This window comes from Epinephelus moara, chromosome 1 (assembly GCF_006386435.1).
Source record: "Epinephelus moara isolate mb chromosome 1, YSFRI_EMoa_1.0, whole genome shotgun sequence".
Taxonomy (NCBI): domain Eukaryota; kingdom Metazoa; phylum Chordata; class Actinopteri; order Perciformes; family Serranidae; genus Epinephelus; species Epinephelus moara.
This window is the reverse complement of record NC_065506.1, coordinates 20,867,729-20,887,166: the sequence shown is the minus strand read 5'-3', so window position 1 is coordinate 20,887,166 and position 19,438 is coordinate 20,867,729. Positions and strand designations below refer to the sequence as shown.

At 38.5% G+C, this 19,438-nt stretch overlaps 1 protein-coding gene across 1 annotated transcript in view; it reads left to right on the top strand.

Moving 5' to 3' along the window:
• Positions 1-19,438, top strand: part of LOC126394685 (frizzled-3-like) — a 40,186-nt gene that overhangs the window by 16,675 nt on the left and 4,073 nt on the right. The window contains exons 3-9 of the mRNA XM_050051679.1: positions 9,378-9,574; positions 10,336-10,638; positions 10,863-11,025; positions 11,353-11,652; positions 12,625-12,876; positions 16,902-17,050; positions 17,434-17,548. Coding sequence (XP_049907636.1) covers positions 9,378-9,574; positions 10,336-10,638; positions 10,863-11,025; positions 11,353-11,652; positions 12,625-12,876; positions 16,902-17,050; positions 17,434-17,548 — 1,479 coding nt within the window. The remainder of the gene's footprint in view (positions 1-9,377; positions 9,575-10,335; positions 10,639-10,862; positions 11,026-11,352; positions 11,653-12,624; positions 12,877-16,901; positions 17,051-17,433; positions 17,549-19,438) is intronic.

Sequence of the window (19,438 nt, the reverse complement as noted above, 5' to 3'; positions counted from 1 at the left end):
AAAGAGAAAGAAACTTAATCCCTCTATTGAACAAGAGGTGGACCAGTCAGGGGCCTTTTTCTCATTTTCTTCTGTGTCAAAAAACCCTCCCTGCCTCTTATTCCGAGCGCTCACAATGGCCTGTCCAAATCACACACTCACACATACTAATACATCTTTTATTTAATTTTTGAATTTGATTTTCAGCCCTGCATTGTATATTTCTAGCCTACCAGTGTTTTTTTGTATAGCATTATTAGTGTCTGTCTGTGGTTTGGGCAATGTGATATTTTTCTGCATATCTATTTATAGATGTCAAATGGAAATGTGTTTTTGTTGTTGACTGCAGTAGGAGAGACGGCGGGGTATTCTTGTCAGTCTCTGGGTGTGCATTATTATTAAGCAAATTAAAATTTCCAAGTTATTTTAGCTAAAAGTAGTGTTTTTTTCTTCTAATAATGATAAATAATAGGTGCAAATAATGGTAATAATAAATGTTTGATTATGTACACACCATTATAACTCTGGGATGGCATCAGGTTTCCCCACACAGCAGTTGAATCATCAGCACTCATGCTGCAGTAGAGGCACTTATGAAGAATGAATTTATGAACGTGACAATGTTCCTAAAATGGTTCTCACAAATATATTTGCCAAATGGCTGAGGTCAAGCCACTATTCATACCACTTTAAAGCTATGTGGGGGATATGTCAAGCTGAAGCATTGCATGATGGATGGCTTTTTGGTAACATGTGGTTTGCATGATGACCTTTGACAGTAGATTGTAATTTATTTTCTGCATTATGAAGGTTTATTTGAGCTATAAAAAGAAATCACAGTCAGCTTTTTAGTTTTGACTTTTTATCATGCAGTTTTGAGCAGAGTTTTAGTTGAAAAGAGAAGGCGTAGCTCACATTTAGCATGTGAACTGTAATTGTCAGATGCCTGTTTGCATTTTGTTCCCATTTTCGCATTCCATGATCAGTCTGTCTCCTCAGTAGATGCTTGTTCACTGCAATCTTTAGTTAGTATTTTTTTAGCTGGACCCTTTTTAATGTTTAGGGATGGTAGGACTGTTCTGTCAGTCAGAAGTTGTGGTCACTCACTCACTCATGGATGGTAGATGGCTGTGGCTCAGGGGCAGAGCGGGTTGTCCACTAATTGACAATTGGTCAATTAGGGAAGGAAACAATAATCGGTATTGTTTCCTCACCTGGTTGCTCTGCGCTCTGCCACATGTTTTTATGTCTACATCATGACTGTGTTTGTGGGTGGGTGGGTGTGTGTGTGGGTGGGTGTGGGTGGNCAGCCACTAGTGTGTAAATGTGTGTGTGAATGGGTGAATGTGACATGATGTAAAAGCACTTTGAGTGGTTGGAAGGCAGGCGCTATGCAAGTGCAGTCCATTTACCATTTAAGTGGAGGGCCATGCTTGGGTGCCTGCATATTGGAGGCAACAGAAAATAAAATTCTTGTCTGTGGTGAAGCACATTTCTCAGCAAATTAATTTGGTCGGTCATTGCAGTGCTTTTTAAATTCATATGATTTAGGCTATACAAGCCAAGTTCAAATGAACTCCACCTATCTCATTAATCAGTCATAGTTAGTGTACCTATTGTCTGTAATGACTGGAAGCAAATTCTCTCCAGTGTTGAATTTGACTTTTATTTTTACACAAGATATGATGAAAACAAGTATATAAAAATAAACAGCAGGGATTGTGCAGGTGAGGTAAGAAACCAGAAGGCGCTTATAGTGAAAACCTCCCCTCTAGAATTTCTAATCTATTCTAATACGAATGGTATTTCTCTCCTTAATATGACAATATAAGAGACAAAACAAGTAGTTATGATAATCAGAGGCCCAAGTATAGATCTTTGAGGCACTCCACAATATAGTTTGATTTGAGATACAATTATTTTTAGATACATACTGATCTCTGTTCCTAAGGTAATCACCAGGCCAACTGGTAACCACATTCTGAAAGCCATAACGGTGATTTTTGGATATAAGAATTGTATGATCTACTGTATCAAATGCTTTTGATAGGTTTAAGAAAATGCCAATTGCAAATGTGTTCCTGTCCAATGCCATGGTGATTTTATCCTTAAGTCAAAGGAGAGCCATAAATGTTGAAGGATTTTTTCAAAATCCAGATTGATGTCTATACAGGATGTTGTTAGGTGTTTTGATAGTCATAGACAAGCTTTACCAAGCCTTTGAAAGAGCAAGGTAGTAAAGAAACTGGCCAGTAATTAGTGTGAAGGCTAGCCTCCTAGGAAAACATTTGTAAAAATGTGAAATGATGTGTAAATGATTTGTATGCCAATATAGATATTTTCTCATGCAACACCCTCAATCATTGACTTGAATTGTTCAATATTTCCTTCACTAAATATTCAATAGCATGCTTCAACTTCAGGCATTCTTTGTTTACCACCATTTTCTTAAGTGAATTAAAATACAGGAAAATAGTCTGAAATGTCTGTATACAAAATCCTTAATTTAAAAACACAATCAGAAGAATTCACTTGTGTTCTGGGCAATGGGATTGTTGTGTACAGAGTCATTCATTCATGTGTTAGATAGTGTACTATACAGTGGGTGCAGGAGTGGCCTACTGGGCTTGTCGGTCACTCCTTGAGCATTGAGAGGCAGGGTGGTCAATGAGTTTGTCATATTGCCGATTGTCCTCTTGCTCTCATGCAGCCTTTATGGCTGGTATGAGGTTTTTACATCCAATGTTATTAAGTGGATTCAGTCTGCTACACATTAAAGGAAGGGCAGAAAGACACAAGCATCTATTGCAGAGAGCTGATGCACTTCATTTCCTTTTTCTCTTGTGTCCTCCTCTTCCATTCCTTGCCTCCTTCTCCTACATCTTTCCGTCCTTTAGTAGCAGTCTGCAACCTCAGGGCTTTCCTGCTTTCCTTTCCCCTCCCCTCCATCACAACTGGCTACAAAGTGCCAGACAATTCACTCTAGTCGCCCTCTGTGGAAAGCTGATTGCCTGCCCCCTCCTCTCTCGTTGGGTGGCACAGTTAGGCCACTTAATATCAATATTCTCTTTGTGGTGGAAGATGGGGGGCAATTGCCCTGACTGTCAGAATAATTGCACACAGATATCTGCACACACGCGCTGACTTGTGCACGCACATAAGCCGTGTATACTCACACACTAGCAACCATGATAACTGGGACATACTTACCCAGAATACAAGAACAGACACACACACACACACACACACACACATATGCGTAACCCTACATGCACGGGAGAAATGGGCAGAATGGGGGCACACAATTTGGTAGCAACACACATATTCACAGCACAGTTAGTATGAGGAGGCATGAAGAAAGGCTACACTCTGCTGGGCAGAGAAACCCATGCAGAAAGCAACTACCACTCAGTTAAGTGTGGCCTCAGGCTTGTACCGGAAGTATGAGTGAGAGAGGTGGACAGACAGGGACAGACAGGCCGTTCTTCAGAGTGATGCCAATATTTTTGTTGAGGGCAACAAAAACCTTTTAGATCCTAATTAATGTTGAAAAAGTCTTTGCATCAGGCACATTATCACAGATTGCAATGATAATGTGTTGTCTCTGAATTGTACTCAGGCTCACACTATGCTGTCAAGTCTAGGATGGAGTGTTGCACACATAGATGTAACTGAGGCAATGACACACATATATAACGGACATCAGTACCTGTAATGAAATCGTAGCCACTCTGACAAATCTGTTGTCACTGACTTATAGTAAATGTAGCATGCACATATATGCACTCAGAAGATCAAAAGAAACAAAACGACAACAACTTTATTTGTGCGAGCTGAGACTACAGAGGGCTCTCAAATTATACAGGTTTTAAAATTGATAAATGGTTGTTAACTGGTTTCCATTACTATTATTAATAAAGAACACAATGCCTAAAGTTTGGGACTCATTGGCTACTGGTGTTGTAACTGAATGTTAGATCCCTACACACCACATTGTTTCAGTTATGAATATGAAACATATTTGATAGTATTGGTTAGCCATGTAGCCAGGCCATAAGTCAGGCCATCCTCTTTTATTGTGATGTTCAAATAAGAGTCTGATCAGTCCTGTGATCAGGCACAGTCCTGTACAGTTACTAAGGCATCCCAATTAAAATTGTTAAGGAGGCAGCACCTCTCCTTAATGCTGGGCGGTATGGCTAAAAACCATCACCATAAAAAAAAGTTCTATCAGTCAATATTGATTAGGGCTGCAACGATTAATCGACTAATCGATGACTAATCGACTATTAAAATAATCGGTAACTATTTTAGTAATCGACTAATCGGTTTGAGTCATTTTTCATAGAAAAGTACTATAAAAGTACCCCAAAATACTCTTATTGCAGCTTCTTATGTTGAAATATTGGCAGCTTTACACACACTCCCATGACGGTGAACTAAAACCCTTTGGTGTGAGTACGAAACAAGACATTAGATGACATAATTTTGAGGTTTGGGAGAAACAGACCGACATTTTTCAACATTTTAACACATTTTTCGATAAAATGATTAGTCGACTAATCGAAGAAATAATCGACAGATTAATCGACAATGAAAATAATCGTTAGTTGCAGCCCTAATATTGATAATTATCAGGCTTAAAAAGTCAAATTGTTTCTTTCAAGTTTAAAGTCTGATTTTTGTTTCTGAGTAAAAGTTGAAGAATCCATACAGTGAATTGTGGTTTAAACTGTTATTTATTGTCAGAACGTGACCAACATTTGTCAAATGGCAGAACATTTCTTTGAGTATCCTGAAAAGCGCTATATAAATCCAGTGTATTATCGTTAAATCTGATGTAGCTTCAAAACAATTATAATCAAAATAATGTCAATAAATAAAACAATAAGTGGACAAAGAAATCTTAATTCTGGCCAAACTCTTTCTACAGACTGTTTATATATATACATATATATATATATATATATATATATATATATATATATATATGTATATATTGTGTTTTAACTGACAATGTAAACAAAATAAATAGACAAAAATCTCAACTTGGGTCAGTACTTTCTCTACAAGTTTTACTATATTACTATATTAATTTCTGCTGTTTCTCAAACAAAACAATAACAAAAGACGGAGTTTGATAACATTTTCAGGCAGCGTGGGATTGCTTCTTGCCAATGAAAGGGCAGAAATCATGTTAACTGATGAGGATATGTTTTAAAGTTTATCATGTAACCTTTAGTCACGTTATGTTACATCATTCTAATTAAATAGCCGCAAGTCAGTCACATTAACTTGCTAACTTACTATTAGCATTAAATGAGTCGATTATACAGCTACTGTAGCTAACAATATGTGGCAAATTCAATCATAGGGTAGCCCAACAATGTTATCCATGATTAAAGCATTAGTAGGCGGTCTCGTCTTCTTTTACTACTGCTACTACTTCTTCTTTTTTTTTTCTACTTAATGGAGCATGGCAACTGGTGGTTAAGGTGAATTATCGTCCTCCTCTGCAGGCATATGGGTGGTGTATATGGAGGATTTATTGATCATTATTATATCTTCATCGAGAAGATCAAAATTGTATTGAGATCATTATTGTTAATTGTTATTGTTTTATCACCCAGCCCTATTTCTTTTCCACCAATTCTCCACTGTATATTACAAGTACATAGTGATTGAGATGAAGAGAAATAAAGACACAAATGCACGCAGACTCAAATGCAGGATACTAATGAGCATGTTAACACATTCAATATTTAACAGCCAAACATAATTATGTATTTAGAATGTTGTGGTTCATATGCAGGGCACACTGGATTTCATGAGGTTTAGTCCACAATCAGAGCTCATGTGTTTTACATCCCTGCACAGAGAAGCTTGCGTGTCCACACTCAAGGAAACGCATGGGTTGTAAAATGCGTGAATTATTGAACGGAGCAGAGTGGTGTGTGTATGTGTGTGTGTGTGTGTGCCTGCCTACATGTGTCTGTGCAATACTCAAAACTATGTCACACAGCTCATGCACTGCTGCACCCATTTACTGGTGGACCTTTTCTCCAATGTGCTGATCTAGAACACAGCAATTCAGAACAATCAAAACACACTCACAAGGCCTGGTTCCACACAGAGACATGCATAAAACATACACACACACGCACACATACACGTTCACTGATGCATGGGTATTTGCACAAATTCACTCATACAGTCTGCAAACATATTCTGTAGCTTTTGTGGCAAGCAATCAATGTCAGTGTGCTGTTATGTGTCCCATGTACACGTGATTTATATACACAGCCACACAAACACACGTTGCTGATTGTTGTAGTCTCGAGTCATTGCTGTCACAGTTCTGCTCTGATTTCTCTTTTAAAAGCTGCATTGAAAACGCTTTGGTGCAGCCAGATAATATGGACTTTTGAATAGCTGAACAGATGCAGGTCATTTTGCACACATAACCCTAACAGCGCTCAGTGCACACAATTTTGATGGTTGTTGATATATGAGCACATCAGTAAGGTAGCGGCAGTAGCTCAGTCCATAGGGACTTGGGTTGGGTACCGGAGGGTCGCCTGTTCGAGTCCCTGCCCGGACCAAATATGGAGCGTGGACTGGTGGCTGGAGAGGTCCCAGTTCACCTCCCTGGGCACTGCTGAGGTGCCCTTGAGCAAGGCACCGAACCCCCCAACTGCTCGGGGCGCCTGACCAAGGCAGCCCCCTCACTCTGACATCTCTCCACTTTGTGCATGTATAGGTCCTGTTTGTGCATGTGTGTGTCTTTCGGACCTGTGTGTTAATGACAAAAAGAGTGAAAAAATTAAATTTTACCTCAGGGGGATTAATAAAGTATATAAAATTAAAAGAAAAAAAAAGCTGAATATATTGGGTGTGCGTATCAAAGCTCAACGATATGGGGATATAATCTAATTGCAATTTGTTTAGACTAATATTGTGATTGCGATGCAGATTTTTTTTTTTTAAGTTTCTTATCCATTATTTGCAATAAACCATTCTATAGTCCAACCAACACAACATTGGATAGAGTCAACATACCAGTACACTGCTTTTTAAGGAAGGCCATCGTGAAATGAGATGAATTGATGCATAAATTAGTATAAATAACTTATCTTTATTTAGCTATTGAATTGTAAAAACCTGCATTTCAGAAGAATATTATAACTTGTCACGTCAAGCCTTGTAAACATGTTTTATAACCATCATGACTTACTAGATGAAATCAAAAAAGGCAGCAAAGCACTGCAGAACAACAGGACAGGTGTGAACAACATATGAAAAACAAATATTAATCTAACTAATCTCCAGTCAGTTACAGTAAGAAATCACACAAAGTGCACACAGACTATGGCTCTACCACTCGCCTCGTTACACCAATAACCATTCCTGCTTTAGCTTCTAGACTGTGATCAGGAATTACACGCACTCTCCGATTGCCAACAGCTCTTGGCGTATCCACCATCACTCTCCCTTTCTCACTTACTCAACTACACACTCACTACAGCAAGCAATGGAATTTGTCAGTATGTGGATTGCACTTAAACCCGGCCTTGGCCATTGTCAATCAGTAGTAGTTCAAGCATCAAAGCTTGCGACGCAGTTTACTTCTGCCTCTGCAGTGGCGACAGCTGTGGCTGGAGGCATCATGGTTGGGGGTTGTCCGTCCATCCAAACATCCAATTCTTGTGACACGATATCTCAAGAACACCTTGTGGGAAGGTCACTGTGACCTCACAAAAAATGTTTTTGGCCTTAACTCACAAAATATACCACAAATGTCTAATGGGGTAAAATTATGAAGTGATGACTTTTATATCCAAAAGGTCAAAGGTCAGTTCCTTGTGACATCATAGTGTTCTGCAGAAATACTATTTTCACCATTAGTCAACATCATATCTCAAGAACAGAAGTGGAGACATTTGGTTAGACACTGAATTGGTGACACTAATCTTGAGTGTCCACCTTCAAACTGTGCTGATTGTACAGATCTTCTGTGCTGCCTGGTTGAAAATGTTTGTGAAGCATCAACATTTTAGTGTATTATTTTTTTTTTTTTTGAAATTGCAGCTTTTGCACTTTAAAAGTTGCATTCTATTACACTATGATGTTGGTTTGAATGTGATTAATTGTTTAGCTATGGTGCGTATTACACAAAAGCAGAACTTTTTACAGGTGTTTAACATTAAGTTAAGACTTATTAAATTAAAGTCCTTCTAATTAAGTTCAAAGCATTTGCCACCAAACAGTTAAGTGTCTGTCTATTGATACTCATCCTCACTGAAACATAGTTCTCTTTTCAAATGAAGCTCACAAACCAGGCTGTGACTTGAGAGACAGAGAAAGAGCTGAGAGCTACTCAGTTTTAAATCTGTGTACATATTCACGAATCATCTTGGTGCATATTTTAAAATGTCATACTTTGCATTTTCAGTATTCCAAGCCTAATTTAATTTCTACGGAACAGCAGGTTTTTTGGAACAAATTGATGAATTATTCACTTGTCAGCGTGAGCGGAAGTAGCCACCAGCTAAACTTCATCAACAGAAGAGAGGTGTTGCATTACTGCCCACAGTGCTTGAGTGCCCTTTGGCAGTTGAGCCATCGCCTTTCTGTTTTTACACAGAATAACAAATAAATGAGCTCCACATGGAGTATTTGTTCAGGGATATGTCAGCAGTAGTTGTTAAAGAAAACGCTAAGGGTGTTTTTTTCTCTTTTCCATCACTCGCATTTCTCAGTAATTCTGAGAATTTGAATGAGCAGCCTGAAGGTCACAAGCCTGACTCTTTAACCTTTAAGAATATGACTACAAGGACCAGAATCAATAATCTTTAGTTGTGTGGATAGCCCTGCTGTTTGTTCAGTGTATGTTGACATATGGCTGTGGCTCAGCCTTCAGAGGTCGGTCTTAGACGTCCCCTACTTCAAAGGGATGTTTGGTAATATGATTGCTGCTATACATATTTCATGAGCCTCTAAATATTGATGGTATACTGAGTAGTATAAGTTGCAGCAGAGGAGATAGAACACATTTGTCCTCCTTCTGGCACTCCCTCCATCCTCTTTGATGGCTATTTCAGGTTACATGTGAGCCTTCTCATATTTGCCACTGATAGCAGTTCACTTTACCCTTCATTCCCACACGCATGACAGATTTAATAACAACCTTGTCAAGCTTGTTCTCGCTGATATTGGGATGTTACATTGGAAAGATTGAGTATGTGGGTGTTTGCAGGAGAGCTTTGGGACCATTGTGTAACTATGATACACTATTTTGTACCTGCCAATGCTTTCATTTCACATCTTAGAGCTTTGTGGTAGACCAAAACATGAAATAAAAAAAGTTCATTTTTCCCCTCCCCCTATCTTCTCCGCAGCCTTTTCATCCCATGGTGAACTTAGTGTGCAGTGCCGACCTGAGGATGTTCCTGTGCGCCCTGTATGCTCCAGTGTGTGCTGCATACGGTCAGGTGTCTATGCCGTGTCGATCCCTCTGCCAGCGGGCCAAGGATGAGTGCAACAAACTCATGGAGGTATTTGGAGTAGCCTGGCCAGATGACATGGAGTGTAGCAGGTGTGTATGTGTGCTACATTTTAAATCAGCTCAGTACTTGAAAATATAAACAGTGTCTTCACAAACAGGGTGTTGAAGCATCTGAGATAATACAGTTGGTAATATTATTTTGGTTTATTTTGAATATATACAGTGTATTTGCGCAGGACTGAGCCTGCAGTATATGTTCTGCGTATACCGCACTGCTCCTGTGCCCGCTGCTTGTCTTTGAACTCCTGCCAACAGCAACCCCACATCAAGCCAAGCCTAACTCTAAACTTCAGCACCTTGTCACTGTTCTCACTTTCTTTGACTGTCACCTCTCCTCCCTTATTTCCATACAGCAGCCCCCCTTTCTTCCTCTTTATCTTCTTCGCTGTCTCACCTTTTAAAACATTTCAATCTAGCTATGTTGCTGGTATCTGGCCATATCTTATGTGTCTGTTCTATTAGCTTTTTTACTTATGTGTCTACACTTGGTTGCCAGTTTATTAGGTACACCTAGTTGAAATGAATGCACTCTAATACACCCCTGTAATAAATTCTATTGTTATGAAGGTTGTAATATCAACAGAATTTGTTGAAAGGTATCGACTCAGCTTTGAGGTCATTTTAGAGAATGTAGTTTCTGGTGCTGCTGAATTGTATTTTGTTATGTTAGAGGTGTTTGTTTGTTGTTGTTTTTTTTAAATATTTTGTCCACCTCATTTACATCAATAAGACTCTCACCAAAATTGATTGCAGATTAAGCTGCACGATCTGACATAATCATTCTTTTCCAGGTTCCCAGATTGTGACGAGCCCTATCCTCGTCCGGAGGACCTGCTAACAGGCTCTGACCCCACTGACCAGTCATCCATGACTGTCCAGAGAGACTACGGTTTCTGGTGCCCCAGAGAGCTCAAGGTCGACCCAGACCTGGGTTACACATTCATGGGCAAGAAGGACTGTTCTGCCCCGTGCCCCTCGATGTTCTTCGACCAGCAGGAGCTGACCTTCATCCGCTACTTCATTGGAGTTGTTTCCACTCTCTGTCTGTCAGCAACGCTCTTCACCTTCCTGACGTTTCTCATCGATGTGACCAGGTTTTAATGGCTTAATATTTATGATATTATACATCAACTAATACAGCATGATTGCCTCCTAAACTCAAGAAGGATTGAATGGAATGTTCAGTGATTAGAAATTTGACTTGCAAATATTGCACACATTTTAATGTAAGCACAAGAAGCACTTGTTTAAAAAAAGTGAAAAGAATTTTTGCTAGTTGTTTCTTTATCTTGCTCTTTTGTTTGTTTTACCCCATTAGATTTCGATACCCTGAGCGGCCAATAATCTTCTACGCTGTGTGTTATGTCATGGTGTCACTGGTTTTCTTTCTGGGGTTCCTGTTGGAAGACAGGGTAGCGTGCAACGCATACAGCCCGTCCCTGTTCAGAGCTGCAACTATAACACAGGGCTCACATAACAAGGTAAGTTTACTTTATGTAGTAAGATGTACATTTACATCATTAACTTTCTTCATTTTGTTGAGTTTTGGTTTTAAATTTTTAGATACAGAGTATAAAACCAGTTAGCCAGTTATTCTCACGTGATTGATCATACTGAATTTGATGCAGATATTTAAGTAGGAATTTGAACCATTCTTAGCATTTGACAGCTTGATTGTAGGTCTTATGAACTCCAGTAAGATGCTTATTAGATGATTAACTTATTCATAAATTCTTTAATTAATGATTTGTTGACTGCTCCTACATGACTGATCAAAAGTTTTGGCTCCCACTCTCTCTCTTTCTCAGGTGTGCACCCTGTTCTTCATGGTCCTGTATTTCTTCACCATGGCCGGCAGCATGTGGTGGGTCATACTGACAATCACTTGGTTCCTGGCCGCTGTGCCTAAATGGGGCAGTGAGGCCATCGAGAAGAAAGCCCTCCTCTTCCATGCTGTTGCCTGGGGGTTTCCAGGGGCCCTGACTGTCACCCTGTTGGCCCTGAACAAAATTGAAGGAGATGGGATCAGTGGAGTGTGTTTCATAGGACTGTATGACATAGATGCCCTGAGGTGGTTTGTTCTGGCACCGCTCTGCCTCAATGTGGCGGTAAGTACAGTCAGAAGATAAATGAGTGGGTGGGCAGATGAAAGAGTTGATGAGTAGAATGGATGGATGGGTGAACAGATTAATGGGTGGGTGGATGAAATGAAACAAGAGTAGATTTTTGGCTGGAATATGGAGTGATGGATAGATAAGTAAATGTACTGGTTGAAGATTGACAGTTCTTTGGTCTTTTACTCATTCAACTCTTTAAAAAAATAATCATTCATTTTAATTATGTGTATCTGTCACTGATAGAGATGGGAATCAAGAACCGGTTCGATCCATCAAAATCTAGAATGGCGCTGAGCATTTTAATTCCTTCTACCAATGCCGGCATGTGTTTCTGACATACAATGACGTCAAACTCTTGCGTCTGTGCTGCTGGAAACTTCCAACAAGACTGAGTCATAGCGGAGACGAGGAAACGGTCCTAAGCGTGGCTTCATTTCACAAAGACAGATAAAAACATTGCCGCTTGTAATATCTGTAAAATGATCATTTCAGGTTAGGGTGGAAACACCAGCAATGTGTTATAACATCTTTCTATGCAACATGGGCTTAAATTACAGGATTGCTGTGTATCTGACACTCTACACACAAGTTCCACTGCTTCCCAACTGAGTAGCACATCCCTTACTGAGGGAAAATATCCTGTTATAATAACATTAGCGCCACACAGGCAGGCTTATCAGGTTTTTCTTTGACTAAGAAAACCTACATAAAAATGAATGCTGTACAAATATTCTCTCATTTCATCCATTTTATATGATGACAGACTGTTGCTACAGCTCGCTCTCAGGCTACAGCCAGCTCGGCGTGACCATGAGCTCCCCCTTTTCATTCTGGCCTTCTTTATTACACACAGAAAATTGACCAGGAATCATTAAAGAACTGGACCAATAAGCAGAGTCCATTACAATATTGGTATCAATAAGATCACTGGATCTAACTTCTCATTCGTCCTTCTTTCTTCAGGTGGGTGTCTCTCTCCTATTAGTGGGCATTGTTGCTCTGAACCGGGTGCGCATGGAGATCCCTCTGGAGAAGGAGAACCAGACAAAACTAGTCAAGTTCATGATCCGTATGGGAGTGTTCTCGGTGCTCTACCTGGTCCCCTTGTTGACTGTGATTGGATGCTACTTCTACGAACACACCTACCGGAAGATTTGGGAGACAACATGGATGGAGAAGAACTGCAAGCACTATCACATCCCCTGCCCGTACAAGGTAAGGAAAGAGAGAAGGGAAAAATGTGTTTGTGTGAGAGTGTCTAATGTTGCTATGCTTGCAAGATAAAGTGTGTGTCTCCGGTTAATAGGGATGTGACTAATATTTTAAGTTTTTGTGAGGGGAGGATATCTGGGTATAGGTAGAAGGTGAGACTAGAGGATCAGAAATGACACCACCAGATTCTCTGCCTGTTAAAACAGTACACATAAATAACTTAATAAGTCGTGATCAGTTGCACTGTAACTGTATACTTAGATCATCTTGTAAATTCCCCAGATATCACAAAATAAATCTCCCCGTTGAGTAGCTCATCAAAACTATTCTATTACCTTCTGTCAGAAACAGATGGCTTCTTAGGATCTGCCCGTCATCTCAGCTGGACATTGAAAACAAATACGCCAACACACTCTTGACACGACATCCAGCTGTATTCCTGTCACAGCTCTTGCTGCAGCACGCAGACTCCCCCTGATCTCTCCATGTATCTCACTTACTCACACAAACAGTGTGTGTTGTCACACTGCCAAAGTTGGCTGGAGTGAAGTACTCAGTTTCCCGCTGTGGAGGATTCAGTGTTTTCTATCCTCATTAATTCGCTTGGATACCTTGTGTGTTTATCAGAGAGGAAAGATGAGGGTTTATGAGTGTGTGAGAGTGGTAAACATATCAGTGTCAATAAGGGCACGAGATTCTTCTCCAGACTCCATGGACGTGCACACATACTGAAGAATGGACCAATGGCCAGTTGGGCCATCAGTTATGATAACAATGTACTCACTCACCCAGACTAATTGTTGAGATCTGGAGACAAGTCATAATTAGGTAATTAGCTACAAGAAAGTCATTCGGGTAAAAAACATGAGTAGTCAGACAGTTAGACAAGGTGTAAACATTCAGCAGTTCAGCCAGATTATCCAAACCAGTGGTTTTCAAACTTTTTGTGCATTGTCCATTGTCCCATTCACAGCTTTCTCCTTTTAGTTGTTATCATCCCTCACACTGGCTGCCAATCAGGGCTTTTGATGTGTCACACACACTAATAATTCCTTTGCGCAAACGGCGACAAATAGGTTCCCCTAGAAGGTTTTTTAAGTTAAGTTGAATTCCATTTTGCCTCTTTATTAGGAAATTGGGGCACACAACATACTGATACAGTAAATTAAAAAATCATTCATAACTGTTTGTATAGGCCCAGTTGAATATTGGAATAATAATTTGTCATAACACCATTTGAAAACCACTGATCTAAACCACTTTATTTGGCGGTTAAACTGGAAAAAGCAAATATTTACCCTTCTGTCTCACCACTATGTGACAAATGTCACGTATCAGAAGACACATTGTCTCGTGCTTTGTGACTCAGCCCTTTACTTACTTGATTTTTACCCAAAATATTTGTCTGACACACAAAGGCCTATGAAATAACCACTCAATTTAAAGCTGGACTCACCATTTTTGGCTGCTCACAGTCCGCTCTGTGCCATCCTACAGCCATGCAGCAGTCCCTCATACGGGGGATGACTGTCGCTAAAAGACTTACTTTGAGAGAATGGAAATCACCCTCTCCCCCTCTCTTCCAGAGGTGGATGGCTGTCATGATTTCAGTCATACAGATAGAAAGACTCAGGTTCTTGAGAACCAAATCAATTGAAAAGTTCTCTGCTATGTGGGACTCATTCTTTTTATCTAGATGAGGCAGGGCAACCCAGTTTATTTCTCTTGGCCCTTGCTGGAGATCTAATGCACCATTTGTTGTTTCAAGAAAAGCCTCAAAATAATAAATAAATACAGTAGATCAAATTTAAATCAGGTTGTCGTTCTGTAGTGGGTTCTTAAAACTGACAGTTAGGGGTATTAATTTGACTGCATTAGTTTCAACCTGTTTTATCATCTGACTTGTTTGTGTTCTGGCACCTTTAGTCTTTAATAATGGCCAAACCCACAAGAAGACCCAAATAATAATAACCTGAAATAAACCTTCCATGAGCAGACACAGTGTGTGTGCTTGTTTGGGTGAGTGAGTGAGAGATCTGCCAGTTGCACATGTGTGTGGCTGAGTGGGTAGGTATCTGTGGAGGGGAGGGAGCAGAGCGCTGTATGCATCATTAGCTCAGCTAATACAGCTCTCAAGGCCAACTCCATACAAAACTGCCATCTCTGTTTCTCTGTCTCTCTGTCTCTTTGTCTTTCACTCTCTCTGCTGGTTCTCACACACTTACTTCTTTCAGCCTCTCAACCTCTCACTCAGTCTCCCCCTTCCACCCCTCTACTCTCTCTGTCGCTCTCTGTGTCTGTCTGTCTCTCTCTCAGGGCCTGCTCAGTCATGCTCTGCTGCCTGTAATCTATAACGTCTTTGTAGCGGTTGTGAAGAGTGGTGGGAGTGTGTGTGGTGTTTTAATACAGTTAGTTGTGAAATTAATGAGTTAATAAATGTGCACAGTGCAGACACACAAGACAGCAAAAGCTTTATGTCAGTTTCACACATAAATGATAAGATAACAAAACTTTTAGTGTTTGTTTATGTTTCCGTCATTCTGCTGAGCGCCGTTACAGTGGTTTCATAATCGAAAAGTGTCAGCTAATTTGTGACTGACAGACTATATGAGAGGGGGTGGAGGCAGGTGCAAGTGCTTATGTTACTTGTTAGTCTATGTGTGCATGCATGTGTCTGTAGCTGTGTGTGAGAGAGCTCATAAAGAGAGAGAACCCCTTTACGTCCTATTGTAGCTCTGGAATTTCAGTGTTGCTATGTGTTACTTGATCTTGACCCTGGGGGTTTCTGCGTGCAAATGTGTAAGAGGGTACAATTGCATGTTTTTGGATAATTGAAGATTGTACGGCCATTGTTCAAGTTCAAGTGACTTCATTTGTGTGCGTGTGTGCATGGGTGGTAATTTACTGAAGGCCCAGGGCATCTTGTTTTATCTCAGGACCTAAATCTGAGACATTTAATCTCAGCCTGGGCGAGACAGACTAAAGCTAATTAATGCATACCAATTCTTCTTTCAAAAGCAATAAATGCCTTCTAATTACCTCCTACCATAGGAGTTGTCTGTAGGAGCTGCTGTGAGTTTGAAAATGCTTTGTTAACAGCACGATTAATTACCAGGATATAAACTTATTTTTAATGGAAAAGTTTGTTGCACCCACATCTTTTTAAGTACGGCATCATGTCTGTAGCCACTACTCTTTGCAGGTCGTTAATTTTAAAAGGTCCATAGTTGTTTGTGTTACTACAAAAGTCATGTCAGTCAAAATTCAAATAAAATCAAAGAAAACACAAAATGCCCATATTTGTGTACTTTCCATGCAGTACACCCCACAGCACCATGGCAGCGTGAGAGCACCATCTGTGACTCTGTAATGGTTTGTTCACAGTGGACTCTGCTGTGTTTATGATTGTTTTGGTCGCTCAGCCTCAGCAGTTTGTTGTTATTACAGCAGTTGCTGTGTGTTTGATGGCTCCTCAGTGGAGTTTTATCTTTCAGAAAGATAAAGTCATGACTCACAGGAGAACTTAATTCAAAAATATTATTACTTTCTCTACTACCTAGATTTGCTCTCTATTTATGTTTCAAAACTTACAGCAGCTCTTAGCTCTCAATCTTCACATCTGCTGTGAGCTCCTGCCCTCTGGTGGGAGATACTGTGTCCTGCGTCAAAGTTCAAGACCAGCTGAGGAGAGAGCAGTTGCTGCAGTTCAGCTGCTGAAGCAGCTGGGGTTTTCTAGGATTACCTCCACTTGTCCATCATTCATCCTGACTGACTGGGTCAAAAACATTTGTTACTGCTGGATACTTTTGGTCTACTTAATGTGCAAGTAGTTTCACAGGCATCCTGAGCATTTTATATTTCTTTACTGTGTTACTCTTGAGGAAATATGTGTCCTGCACTTCAATACTTTAAAGCAATAATAAAGTATTTTCACCTTCTGTAGCTGTTTTTACAATCCATGCTGTATTTCAGCATTGTTTGTTGTCTTTATTGGATGATTCAGTATTTAATTTTTTTGTTCTCTTTAGGTGGAGCAGACCGGCCGTCCAGCCATGGTTATGTTCCTACTTAAATATCTGATGATGTTGGTGGTGGGGATTCCCTCAGTTTTCTGGGTGGGCAGTAAGAAGACCTGTTTTGAATGGGCAAGCTTCCTGCATGGACGCAGACGCAAAGAGTAAGAAGAGAGACTGGATAATTTTTATTTGTTTTAGGCCTTATTTTTCTCTCTGTATATAATTTTGTGTTAATGCTTTCTAGGCCAGGTTTTTTTATTCCAAGGATAGACTCAAAACAAATTTGTGAAAGCACATGTACTGCATAATTGATTATGCTATTTGATAATAATTTTGTATTTAATTTTTTATTATCTGTGTGAATTTATTACTTCAGACAGAGAGTTTAGGGGAGGGCAGGGGGGAGAATGCATACATTCAATTACTACTGGTTATGACTACAGCTGGTTTATCTGTCTGCTTACCTATTTCCCCCCTACCTTCCCCTTTTCTCCCAATCTTAAACCACTCACTCCTGCCTTCTCTCAACCTCCTCTCTTTGTAGCAGTGGGGTCAATGAGTCTCGTCAGGTGCTGCAGGAGCAGCCAGACTTTGCCCAGTCTCTGCTGCGTGAACCCAACACCCCCATTGTCAGGAAGTCCAGAGGAACATCCACTCAGGTAGGACTCCAAACACAGTGGCGGTACAGCAGTAATCATTGTAATACTAGTTGTAGAAGCAACAACTTTTTATGACATACTATACTATGACTTTTTTTAAAAACACTATTCTGTGACTTTTTTTTAACACACTATGCCTTTTTTAAACATACTATACTATGACTTTTTTAACATACTAAACTATAACTTTTTATGACAAACTATACTATGACTTTTTTTAATCATACTATACTATGCCGTTTTTTAACATATTATACTATGACTTTTTATAACATGCTATACTATGACTTTTTTTAACATACTATACTATGACTTTTTTAACACACTATACTATGACTTTTTAACATACTATACTATGACTTTTTATAACATACTATATTATGCCTTTTTTTTAACATACTATACTGTGACTTTTTATACTGTACTATACTATGCCTTTTTATAACATGCTATACTATGAGTTTTTTAACACACTATACTATGACTTTTTATAACATGCTATACTATGACTTTTTGACATACTATACTATGACTTTATATAACAAACTATACTATGACTTTTTTTAACATACTATACTATGACGTTTTTAATATACTATACTATGACTTTTTATAACATGCTATACTATGACTTTTTATAACATACTATACTATGCCTTTTTTAACATACTATACTATGACTTTTTTAACATACTAAACTATAACTTTATGACAAACTATACTATGACTTTTTTTTAACATGCTATACTATGACTTATTTTAAATATACTATACTATGACGTTTTATGACAAACTATACTATGACTTTTTATACTGTACTATACTATGCCTTTTTTAACATAGTATACTATGGCTTTTTATACTGTACTATACTATGCCTTTTTTAACATAGTATACTATGACTTTTTTAACATACTAAACTATAACTTTATGACAAACTATACTATGACTTTTTTTTAACATACTACACTATGACTTTTTTTAAATATACTATACTATGACGTTTCATGACAAACTATACTATGACTTTTTTATCATACTATATTGACTTTTTTAACATACTATACTATGACTTTTTATAACATGCTATACTATGACTTTTTTTTAACATACTATTACTATGACTTTTTATACTATACTATACTATGCCTTTTTTAACATACTAAACTATGACGTTTTATGACGATCTATACTATGACTTTTTTATCATACTATACTGACTTTTTTAAACATACTATACTATGACTTTTTATAACATACTGGACTACGACTTTTTTTAACATACTATACTATGACGTTTTATGACGAACTATACTATGACTTATCATACTATACTATGACTTTTTTAAGATACTATACTATGACTTTTTTTAACATACCATACTGTCTTTTTTAGGATACTATACTATGACTTTTTAACATACTATACTATGATTTTTTATCACATACTATACTATGACTTTTTTATCACATACTATACTATGATTTTTTATAACATACTATACTATGACTTTTTTTTATCACATACTATACTATGATTTTTTATCACAAACTATACTAAGACTTTTTTTATCACATACTATACTATGACCTTTTTTTTTATCACATACTATACTATGANNAGTATACTATGACTTTTTTTAACATACTAAACTATAACTTTATGACAAACTATACTATGACTTTTTTTTAACATACTATACTATGACTTTTTATACTGTACTATATTATGCCTTTTTTAACATAGTATACTATGGCTTTTTTTAACATACTAAACTATAACTTTATGACAAACTATACTATGACTTTTTTTTAACATACTATACTATGACTTTTTATACTGTACTATATTATGCCTTTTTTAACATACTAAACTATAACTTTATGACA